Genomic DNA, 12,701 nt, shown 5'->3' with positions numbered 1-12,701 from the left:
ACATTGGGGGTATCATGGCTGGGGTCTGCCATATGGTCTTGGTGGGTTCCAGGATAGCCCCATTGATTGGCAATGCAATCTTGGAAGAAGCAAAGGTTTATAAAATGTCGGTTTGCTTGTGTTAAGTCTCTGGCACCTTCCCAAGAGCGATTTTTAGCTTGTTAGTGACTCTTTTAAATAAATCTTGGAAATGTGTAAAATCATCTGCCGTTGTTGGTGGCAGCGGCATAATAGCCTCGTCTGGTGACCAAGATGAATTGTTATTGGGTAGAGAGGTGTTGGGTGCGACATCTTCTCCCTGTAGAAATGTAAGTTCCTCCTGTACAGCCATAGCAGTGTGTGAAGGTGGAGGAGAAGATTGAGCATCCTCCTTGTGTGGGCTGGGATGACTTCTGTAATGTCTTCTGTAAGAACCCCAGGGACTCCAATAGGGCATCATTGTCCCAGGAAGAATGAGCAGGACTGCTGAGCTCCATCTCAGGCCGGGACGGTAGAGAGGGAACTGAGTCTGGCCTGCGCATGCGCTATTGAGGCACCGACAGCGTGCGAGGCAGGCACCACTCGTGCGCGGCCCGTACAGGCACTGCTGTAAAACTCTCTGAGCGAAGGCACAGGGATGCACCTTGACCTGGAGTGAAGCATCCACAGCAACATCTCTTGAAGAAGAAATACAATTACGCCTCTATAAAGCAAAGGCTTTTTAAATTAGGGAATTATTTGGGAACCCATGTAGCGTCTTCTTCCCAAAGGATGTCTATGCAGAGGAATGGAAACTTACTTCGCAGAGTTTGATATATGCATTTTCTGAAGATAATGATGCCACTCTACACATTTACCCTGAGGCTCACACATTTTTATTTCCAGCGCATTAGACTAGGGGGTGCCTGGATTCCCTTTGGAACATTTCCCAGATGTCTAGTAAGCCAAATGACACAGGATTTTAGCATCTTGCTTGCAGCAACTTTGAGGCCCAAAGGCCCTGCCATTTTGGACTGAATAAGAAACAGGTTATGATCAGCATGTGTACTCTGTATGCTTGAGATATATCTTTAGAGCTCTACAAACTTTCAGTTATGCCCCAGTCTTTCCAAAAGATGCTTGGGAATTGGATAAAATGACAGGAGAACTATTTTCCAAGAAGCATAGCAAGAAGAATTTACTTTGAGCCAAAAGGATTTTTAGATGCATAAGGATAAACTTTTCCTCATTAGAAGTGCAACATGAGTTTTTATTTAGATAGAAGTATTAATTCTGAAACCTGCCTTTTGGAGGGGATGTCAGCTAGAAAAAGAGGCCACAGTCTTGTCTAATCTGGCCATTCTGATGAATCTTGACACCTGTGAATATTCAATTGAGAAGTCCAATGTGCCTGGACACAGAATGCTGCTAATCTTGGTATATGTACCACTTAGGGATTTTCCCAGAAAGGAGGAAGAGCAGTAAGGAGACCCTTCACCTCTTTGAGATTCTGCACCCCTGGCTGAGTGAGGGTCCTTGAGACTGAGAACCAGTTAGGCATAATTCCTATTATACTGCTGCCTGAAATCTGAGCCACTTTTTCTGGCAAAGCAGGGGTCCATGAGCTGAGAACCTGAGGCAGGACTTCCCAGAAATAACAGCCTTCTCTACATACCCAGACAGACTGCAGGGCCACAGAGCCTGATACAGAGTACCGTGAAAGTATCCTATATGCATTCCTTCAGTATGGGAAAGTAAAGAAGAAAAGATCTAAACCCTGACTTTTATACCATTTTCTCATTAAAGTTATGAGTTAGGTCTTTAAAAGAGAGTGCTTAATTTTGGCTTTTCTGGGACCAGAGCCCATGGAGTTTGCAAGACTGACCCCTGGAGCAGGCTGTTTGGCATCCCCTTCCATTCAAGAACCCTTCGAAGGGGAATCCTTGCTCCTATTTGAGGCTTTCCACCATGGTGTCACTGCTTTGAGCACGGAGACAGCAGCACCAGCTAACTAATTCAGCTCTGGCAGTTGCCCTGGCAGTGCAGGTGTCAGTGGCTTGCCTAGCATTTGCCCTCTTGAGCACCTAAAATGCTCCCTGCAGTACCTGTTGAACTTGATTTTATGCTTCCATAGTTTATCAGCAGCTATGGTTGGGAACAAAGGGAGTCTGCTAGAGCAGTGCTGCACCAGAGGACCCAGAAGATTTGAGTCTCAATGCTCTAATGATTCCTCAACTGAGGAAAAGGAGAGAAGAGCTAGAGGCTGAAGTTAGATCATTACTGTAAAAAAATTAATGAAATATAAAGTTAGAAAACAAAGTGGTTGGGAGAAACAAAACCATTAAGTTTTTCTATAGGATTTTCTAGTGGTCTGTGGGTCTTAGTCCTGGAGCCCCTAGTGAAAACAGCAAATGGTTTCAGAGTTCCACAGCAAAGAAGCACAGCCCATTCATGAAGAATGAAGAAACCTGTGCAGCAGAATTATCAATTTACTGTAAAAGTGATTTGGTGTGGAATTGTCCAAAGTGCCTAAGGGCTTGTCTACAGTACTGTGCAGGGTCACTCTAAGATACGCAACTTCGGCTACATGAATAGTGTAGCTGAAGTCAACATACTTAGATCTACTTACCACGGTGTCTTCACTGCGGTAAGTCGACAGCTGACACTCTCCTGTTGACTCCACTTGCGCTCCTCATTCTGGTGGAGTACCGGAGTCAACGGGAGAGCACTCAATGGTCGATTTATCGCGTCTATACTAGACACGATAAATCGAACCCTGCTGGATAGACTGCTGCCCGCCGATGCAGCAAGTACTGTAGACAAGCCCTAAGTGATTTAGGAGAACAAGACCCATTGACTTTCATAGATTCCAAGGACAGAAGGGACCGTTGTGATCATGTAGTCTGACCTCCTATGTAACACAGGCCAAGAAACTTCCCCAAAATAATTCCTACAGCATAAGTCATTCCTAAATCATTTAGGAGCGTCTGAAAATCCTAGCCTTTATCATCAGAACTTTGAAGTACATTTTAAATATTTATACAAAAAAAATACACTAGTACTGTGTAAGATCTATGATCTTACCTGAAACATAAATGGTTCTGTGGCAGAGGAAAAGTTTAAACTTTTTGACAAATGTTCTTCAGGATCATATTTTTTCAAATAACCTTTAATCATTACAGTCTTTGCAGTTCCCTGTTCTCCTGTGAGCAAAACTGCCTGTAATAAAAATTTTAGAAAGACAGATATTATAAAACTGCTAATTAAATGACTTACTGTATAGAAAATTATTTTAAAGCAAAGGATATTTAAAAACAATAAACTTCGGTATTGATTTATTACTGTAATTAAGCTGGCGGCCTGTCTGTGCTACTGTATGAATTGACAAACTATTAGGTTTCTGTCCCTTCTGGTTTCCCTGACACAAATTAACTACTGAAGTTCGGCTGTTAGAGGGAAGGAATGAAGGGAAAAGGGTACTGGAGAAAGTTTTACAAATGTTATCCAGTAGTCTCAGTTTATCCCATTTTTCTGATACGATCATTGCCAAAGTCTCCTTAAAATGGGCAGTTCAACCTCCAAGAAATGGCTGTGGGGAGGACAGCACTGGATTAGTCAAAGCAGTCAGGGCCAGCCTTGGGGAAAATGGCACCCTGGGCAAACTTATATGTTGACACCTCTAGCCCCCATGGGTGCCCCCATGGCTCCCTACCCTCCATCTCCGCTGTCCTCCAAAAGTTCCTCAGGTGCCCTACCCCACACAACACCTCTGGCCCTGCTGCCTCCTCCCAGTGCTTAATTTATATTGAAAGAGTTGCAGGAGCTCAGCCCCAGCACAAATTAAGCACTGCCTGGGCAGCCACCCACCTCTGAAGGCAACGCCACCACCAGCAGCAGCGTAGCAGTAAGGGTAGCATGGTATATGATGTATTGCCACTCTTATTTCTACACTGTTGCTGCGGCTTGTGATGCCTGGTGCTCAGCCTGCAGTTCAAGGCAGGCTCTGTGCTGTCACATGAGGGCTGCATCTTGCCAGAACCCATGGCCATCCTGCAGCCCTCTGGGAACTCTTGGCTCACCAGGAGCACCATTTCAGATTTGGTGGGGGGCACAACTTTAACCTGAAAACTAGACTTTTTTGCAGATAATAATTTAGAAATTAGCTGACAGGAGCACTGCATCTAAGTCCTATATAAAGAAAGAAAACATATATCGAAACACCAATTAAAGCCCTATATTAAGTTTATATGTAAGTTTAGAACAAGCAAGAGATAATACAGCAAAATATTCCCAATCCCAAACCTTGAGGTATCAATTCTGGAGCTTTAACATAGATATCAGAAACACAAGTTTGATACTTTGTACACTATATTTAGGAGAAATAAATAAAATCTGCTTAATTTCAGTAACAATCTGTGTTACTCCCACTTTATTTTAGTCAATTGTTTTTCACTCCACTAAAAATGTATTTACTTAATTTTAACATATGCATTTAAGGTTTTATTTTCTCTTTTATTAAGAACAGGAATTTATTTATCTAATTATTTTGGCATTTATGTTTATTGATCACAATCATGTGTGTGACTCACTAACATTTGACTCCATCATTAATATTAGTATCAGACTTGGAATCACATTTATTTTTGTACGAATATTAAGTTATTTTACAGATATAACTAAAAATAATATTTTAAAATAAGCGTCCTTCATCTGCACAGTGTCTAAAATTATGTGTTTAGCTAATATTTTTTAAACTGGCATTGCTAAGGTGAGTACAAGCAAAATTTACATTCTAAAAGGATACTATTATTTGATTGTACCGCTTTAAGTAATGAATGACAAAGTACAATATGGCAATAAAAGTAATAATGATAATTACTACAGCAAGTACAGGTAAGGCATTTTAGAACTCACTACTCAAAGAATTAAATTTATGCATAAGCAAGAAATAAAATTATGAAATACACAGACCAGTCAAAACACTAAAATATCAATACTGTAATCCTTAATGAACTTTGAAAGAATAAAATTACAGAGATTATAAATCCCTTGTGCATTTCAACAGGAAGTACCAAGAAGTAACAACAACAACAACGTCTGTGTGTGTGTGAGGGACAGTGCGTGTGTGTTGAGGGAGTGTGACGTTATTGACTTGAACTGGGACCGTATAGAACATTGTTGCAACCAAGGTCCTGAAGTGGCACCAAATCTTGTATAAAGGGGGTCAAATAAGGTATCTAAGACAGGTTATGGTTTGCTGGTTAGGATTATGCTATCTGTTTGCATGTATCATTTTTGTATTTAAAGATATAAGTATTGGCTCTATACTGTCTGTATTCCAAACTTATGCTATGATTCTGGGTGACACCCCAGACAAGTTGGTGTCAGCTCTGCCTAGCCTGCTTGATGGCCCATTAAGGACCATCAGCTATACATGTGACCACTGAGAGAAGGCAGACATGCCTTGTGACTCAGCAAGATATGCAGGGACCTGCCTATGGACAGACCTCTTAGATTTTTCCAGGCCATGTGATGGACAGCTTGTCTTTGGAACAAAGAAAGAAAGACCACATGGCAAGAGAATATAAAAAGCTGCTGCAGCTCCTCCATCTTGTCTTCAATCCCACTTCTTATCTCTTGAGGAACTTTGCTACACTGAAGCTTTGAACGAAGGACTGAATGACCCATCCCAGCTATGGATGTACTCCAGAGACTTGATTTGAACCTGCAGTTTATTCTATCACTGCTGCAAGTCTGAACCAAGAACTTTGTCATTACTGTATGTAATTGATTCCATTTAACCAATTCTAGCTCTCATCTATATTTTTTTCCTTTTATGAATAAACCTTTAGATGGTAGACTCCAAAGGATTGGCAACAGCGTGATTTGTGGGTAAGATCTGATTTGTATATTGACCTAGGTCTGGGGCTTGGTCCTTTGGGATCAAGAGAACCTTTTTTCTTTTACTGGGGTATTGGTTTTCATAACCATTTGTCCCCATAACGATTGGCACTGGTGGGGATACTGGGAAACTGGAGTGTCTAAGGGAATTGCTTGTGTGACTTGTGGTTAGCTCGTGGGGTAAAATCAAAGTCTTCTCTGTTTGGCTGGTTTGGTTTGGTTTGCCTTGGTGTGCACAGAAGCCCCAGCCTTGGGCTGTAACTGCCCTGCTTGAAGCAATTTGTCCTGAATTGGCACTCGCAGTCGGGGTCCACCAGAACCAGCCTCGTTACAGGGAGTGTGTGTGTATGTGTGTGTGTGACACAGAGAGTGTGTTGGGGGGAGTGTGTGTGTGTGTGTGAGAGAGTATGTTGGAGAAGCGTGTGTGTGAGAATGTGTGTTGGGGGAGTGTGTGTGCACGTGTGTGTGTGAGAGTGTATGTGTGTGTTAGGGGGAGTGTGTGTGAGAGAAAGTGTGTACATTGGGGCAGGAGTGTGTGTGTGTGTGTTGGGGGGAATGTGAGTGTATCTGAGTGTGTCAGTGCACTGTCTCTTTAAGCAGAACATTCAGGAGCCTCAACAGCAGTGGTGACAGCACCCACTGCCAACCCCGAGGCAACAGCACAGACATGCTCCTCCTGACCCCCACCACAGCTCAGCAGAGACCAAGTACATGGGTGGGGACAGAGGGACACCCCAACATCAGTGCCTCCACGCCTGGCTTTGCACAGCAAATAGGAGGCAAGCTCCAGGTCTCGAGTAGCTTGGCCAGGGGCAGCTCCATGGGCTTCAGAGAAGCTATCTGGCTGGTCCAGCTGACCCTCCACCCCCTGCAGCTCGGTCCATCTGCCCTCTCCAGACACTGATAAGAAACAATAACCTTAATGTTAGCTAGTGAACTATGTCCAGTAGGGCTCATCAGGCCCATAAACTTGTAGACATAAAAATAAATGTTGTCCCTTGGCTATGACTACTGAACTCATAGCAGGGATGTAAAATTGTGGGAGCTGCTGCTAGAAGAAAGGAAATTATTGTACAATAAATTTTCCATTCTGAAGCCCAACATTTCCCACAAGTCTGTTGTGTGTGGGATATAGCAAACAGTGAAATGTAAGTACAGAGGAACCAAAAAAACAGACTGAGATAAAGAATTCTCCACCTGAAAGTAAATGCCTGAAGAACAAGTTATTTTTTTATCACAGTATACAGCTCCTTCCTTCAGAAGAATGCCCCTGCAGAGAATATTAAATCCACCTTATAAGGTTTAATAAAGGTTTTGATAGAAGCCATCTTGCTGCCATGAAAATTTCCTTAGTTGAAGCACATGCTCTTTCTGTTCATGATGTGGCTAGAAATTTAGTACAATAGGCTCTGATTCCTTCAGGAATATGTTTCACATTATTTGAATGAGCCAGAGATAGCGTGGATGCCTGAAGACCTTGGCACTTCTGGTGAAAAGGAACAAACAAGAAGCACAATCTTCTTCTTAAGCTGGTGCACTTGAGGTAGATCTTCAGTGCACTACATACATTCAGATTATGCCATTGCTCTACAGTAGCATACTGTGGATTTGGACAGAATAGTGGGCAAATAACTGCTGGTCATGCCTGGACAGAGGAATTCACTTTTGGTAAGAAAGATTCTGCAGTCCTTAGAACCTGCATATACAGAGCTGCTAACTCCATAAGCCATCTAATGGATGTGCCAAGAGACAGGTTTTGACAGATAAATAGAGTGGTGTAACTCTTAACAGTTCAAAGTAATAGGTGATTACGGTTTTTTGCACCAGTGATAGATCCCACTTAAGAAAGACTGACTAGACCTTTGGCCAGACTAACCTGGTTGCTCTGAGAAATCTTGAGATTTGAAGATTTTCAGATAAGGAACCAGAGGACTCTGAATATAAGACACTGCTGTGGCTGACACCTGACATGCTCTGGTGCTGGGCCAAAGTCCCTTGTCTATACCATACTGAAGAAAATCAGGAATTGCTAGAATTCCAGGGATTGTTGAGGTTTCTGATTTTGTTTAGTTTTTGACAACATAAGATCAACCTTGACCAACCAGAGTAGTAGGACTTAAGCGCTGAAGTTTGTCTGAAGGCCAATAGAGTCCCAGTCACTTTGGAGGATAACCGCAGTATAATTATTGCTTCCCTCCCAATAGCCATGCTGCCAGTTGGAAATGGCCTGGATTTGGATGGAGAATGGGACCTTGGTGAAGGATGTCCAGTCTCACTGGCAGATGCACTGGAGATTCCAGTGCCAAGTCTACTAGATTAGAAAAACACGGTCTCCTCAGCTAGTGTGGAGCCAGAACTATCACCTTTGCTTGCTTTTGCCTTATCTTCTCAATCACTTTCCCTAGAAGTGGAAGAGGTGGAAATGTGTAGAGCAAGTCCTTTGGCCACCTGTGTACATCTGTGCTTAGTGACTTGATAACTGTTTTTCTGCTCAAGTATTGTGCCAGCTTTCTGCTCTTCCAACTTGTAAATAGAATGAGTGCCAGGAGGCTGAATTTCTGTGAGATCAGATTGAAGACTTCCTAATTTAAATACCATTCTGAGTTGTTGACTAAGCATGTGCTAAACTAGTCTGCATTCAGATTTCCTTCATGTGTATTGCTCTTATGGTAGCCAGGTTCCCCTCTGCCCATTCTATTATCTCCCTCACTTCCAAGTGCAGGACTGAGCTCTGAGTTCCTCCTTGGTCGTTGATGTATGCCATTGTCATGATATTTTCTGACTGGAGCAGAATGTGATCCTCCCGAAGGTGGCTTTGGAACCTCTGGAGGACTTTCTTTATCACTTTGAAGTTGAAGAAGTGGATGCTCTTGTTCCTGTCTCTGGAGGTCCACGTGCTCTGCATTCTGTTGTGTTGAATAACTTACAAAGTGTTGTGGTATATTCTCCATCAGTGGCAATTTTTAAATCAAGATTGGATGTTTTTTGAAAAGATATGCCCTAGTTCAAACAGGAATTATTCTGAAGACATCCTATGGCCTCTGTTATGCAAGAGGTCAGATTAGATGATTACAGTGTTCCTTCTGACATTAAAATCTATAAATCCTGTGGGAGGCTTCCACCTTTCTAACTGTTGTGTCCTTGTGAAAATTCCCTTCCAATGGGATTAGAATATTCTTCATAAATGATACCAATGTAGCATCTACATTGGATAGTTCTGTGATGTCATTTGTTGTCTCTTGCATTTTATAAAATCCAAATGCATGTCTAATTATATGCTTATTTTCTCAGCCATTTAAAGAATTGTCTCTCTCAAGCACAGACAAGTGGTCATCCAGTCATCCATCTCAAGCAATTCTGTGTGGAACCACTCACCAGAACACATGCAAGATTGGGTGCTGATTCCAAACCAGGTACTCAAATCTCTGAGTTTGACAATCCCAGGGAATATCCACAGGGGTCTTTCTATCTGCCCTCCAGATCATGAAGTACATACAACAGATGCCAACCTGCTGTGCTAGGGGGCATATCTGGGACACAACACAACAGCGGAACAACTAGCACCAGACCCATTGCCAGCACTGAACCCAGTACTTGCAACCCCAACACCAGAGGGCCCCACTGAACCTGAACCGGCAGCAGCCCATAACCCAACACAAGAGCCTCAGCCGGAGCCTGAACCCCAACATAGTGCACCAGCGGAGAGCGGTTCACAGTCAACGGAAACAGCCCCATCCCCTACATTGCTTCCAGAGGGACTAAGCCTCGGTCCACAATCCAATGAGGAACTGACGTCTCCAGCATCAAGGGAACAGTTCCAGACCGAACAGGAAGCAGATGAAAGCATCCAGAGAGCTTGGATGGTGGCACGGAGCAACCCACCGCCTCTCAGCTCTTCTAATCGATCCAGGTTTGTTGTAGAAAGAGGACTTTTATACAAGGAAACTCTTTCTGGTGGACACCAGGAAGACTGGCATCCTCAGAGACAGTTGGTAATTCCAACTAAGTACCGGGCCAAGCTCTTGAGCTTAGCCCATGATCATCCTAGTGGCCATGCTGCGGTGAACAGGACCAAACACCATTTGGAGAGGTCACTCCACTGGGAGGGAATGGGCAAGGATGTTTCTACCTATGTCCGGTATTGTGAGGTATGCCAAAGAGTGGGAAAACCCCAAGACCAGGTCAAAGCCCCTCTCCAGCCACTCCCCATCATTGAAGTTCCATTTCAGTGAGTAGCTGTGGATATTCTGGGTCCTTTTCCAAAAAAGACACCAGGGCTAAAAGTGTGTGCCAGGCACTAGCAGACATTTTTGCCAGGGTAGGTTGGCCCTCCAACATCCTCACAGATGCAGGAACTAATTTCCTGGCAGGAACTATGGAAAGCCTTTGGGAAGCTCATGGGGTGAATCACTTGGTTGCCACCCCTTACCATCATCAAACAAATGGCCTGGTGGAGAAATTTAATGGGACTTTGGGAGCCATGATACGTAAATTCGTATATGAGCACTCCTTATGATTGAGACCTAGTGTTGCAGCAGTTGCTCTTTGCCTACAGAGCTGTACCACACCCCAGTTTAGGGTTTTCCCCATTTGAACTTGTATATGGCCGTGAGGTTAAGGGGCCATTACAGTTGGTGAAGCAGCAATGGGAGGGATTTACACCTTCTCCAGGAACTAACATTCTGGACTTTGTAACCAACCTACAAAACACCCTCCGAACCTCTCTAGCCCTTGCTAAAGAAAACCTACAGGATGCTCAAAAAGAACAAAAAGCCTGTTATGATAAACATGCCAGAGAGCGTTCCTTCAAAGTAGGGGACCAGGTCATGGTCTTAAAGGTGCTCCAGGCCCATAAAATGAAAGCGTCATGGGAAGGGCCATTCACGGTCCAAGAGCGCCTGGGAGCTGTTAATTATCTCATAGCATTCCCCACCTCCAACCGAAAGCCTAAGGTGTACCATATTAATTCTCTAAAGCCCTTTTATTCCAGAGAATTCAAGGTTTGTCAGTTTACAGCCCAGGGAGGAGATGACCCTGAGTGGCCTGAAGGTGTCTACTACGAAGGGAAAAGTGCTGGTGGCGTGGAAGAGGTGAACCTCTCCATGACCCTTGGGTGTATACAGTGACAGCAGATCAAGGAGCTGTGCATTAGCTACGTGCTGACATTCTCAGCCACTCCAGGACTGACTGAATGGGCATACCACTCCATTGACACAGGCAATGCTCACCCAATTAAAGTCCAACCTTACTGGGTGTCTCCTCAAGCTAAAACTGCTATAGAATGGGAGATCCAGGATACGCTGGGTGTAATCCGCCCCTCTGGAAGTGCATGGGCATCTCCAGTGGTTCTAGTTCCCAAACCAGATGGGGAGATACGTTTTTGCATGGACTACCGTAAGCTAAATGCTGTAACTTGCCCAGACAACTATCCAATGCCACGCACAGATGAACTATTAGAGAAACTGGGACGGGCCCAGTTCATCTCTACCTTGGACTTAACCAAGGGGTACTGGCAGGTACCGCTAGATAAATCCGCCAAGGAAAGGTCAGCCTTCACCACACATGTCGGGCTGTATGAATTTAATGTACTCCCTTTCGGGCTACGGAATGCACCCGCCACCTTCCAAAGACTTGTAGATGGTCTCCTAGCGGGATTAGGAGAATATGCAGTCGCCTACCTTGACGATGTGGCCATATTTTCGGATTCCTGGGCAGAACACGTGGAACATCTACAAAAAGTCTTCGAGCGCATAAGGGAGGCAGGACTAACTGTTAAGGCTAAGAAGTGTCAAATAGGCCTAAACAGAGTGAGTTACCTTGGACACCAGGTCGGTCAAGGAACTATCAACCCCCTACAGGCCAAAGTGGATGCTATCCAAAAGTGGCTTGTCCCAAAGTCAAAGAAACAGGTTCAATCCTTCTTAAGCTTGGCTGGTTATTACAGACGATTTGTACCGCAATACAGCCAAATTGCCGCCCCACTGACAGACCTAACCAAAAAGAAACAGCCAAATGCCGTTCAGTGGACTGAAGAGTGTCAGAAGGCCTTTAACCAGCTTAAAGAGACACTCATGTCTGACCCTGTACTAAGGGCCCCAGACTTTGACAAACCGTTCCTAGTAACAACAGATGCGTCCGAGCATGGTGTGGGAGCAGTTTTAATGCAAAAGGACCAGATCAAGAATTCCACCCTGAGGTGTTTCTCAGCAAGAAGCTGTCTGAGAGGGAAAGCAACTGCTCAGTCAGTGAAAAAGAATGTTACGCTGTTATCTTCGCTCTGAAAAAGCTACGCCCATATGTTTGGGGATGGCATTTCCACCTGCAAACCGACCACGCTGCGTTACAGTGGCTTCATACCGCCATGGAAAATAAGAAAAAACTTATTTGGTGGAGTTTAGCTCTCCAAGATTTTGATTTCGACATCCAACACATCTCAGGAGCTTCTAACAAAATGGCTGATGCACTCTCCCGTGAAAGTTTCCCAGAATCAACTGGTTAAATTCGTCCTTGAGATGTGGAAAATATTGTTAGTCTTTATATACTTGGTAGTATTTTTAGAGGTGCATGTGTCTTATTAACTCTGTTTTTTCCTAGAGCTCCAGGAAGAAATCACAGCCAGCGTTTCACCCTATCTGTGATTTGGGGGGGCGTGTCATAAATATAAAGGGAAGGGTAAACACCTTTAAAATCCCTCCTGGCCAGAGGAAAAACCCTTTCACCTGTAAAGGGTTAAGAAGCTAGGATAACCTCGCTGGCACCTGACCAAAATGACCAATGAGGAGACAAGATACTTTCAAAAGCTGGAGGGGGGGAGAAACAAAGGCTCTTTCTGTCTGTGTGAT

At 44.0% G+C, this 12,701-nt stretch overlaps 1 protein-coding gene across 1 annotated transcript in view; it reads right to left on the bottom strand.

Moving 5' to 3' along the window:
- Positions 1-12,701, bottom strand: part of DNAH8 (dynein axonemal heavy chain 8) — a 589,186-nt gene that overhangs the window by 165,154 nt on the left and 411,331 nt on the right. The window contains exon 55 of the mRNA XM_084624647.1: positions 3,043-3,177. Within this exon, the coding sequence (XP_084480773.1) occupies positions 3,043-3,177 (135 nt within the window). The remainder of the gene's footprint in view (positions 1-3,042; positions 3,178-12,701) is intronic.

This window comes from Lepidochelys olivacea (genome assembly GCF_965140295.1).
Source record: "Lepidochelys olivacea isolate rLepOli2 genome assembly, chromosome: 3".
NCBI lineage: Eukaryota > Metazoa > Chordata > Testudines > Cheloniidae > Lepidochelys > Lepidochelys olivacea.
This window is presented reverse-complemented; position numbering and strand designations above follow the sequence as displayed.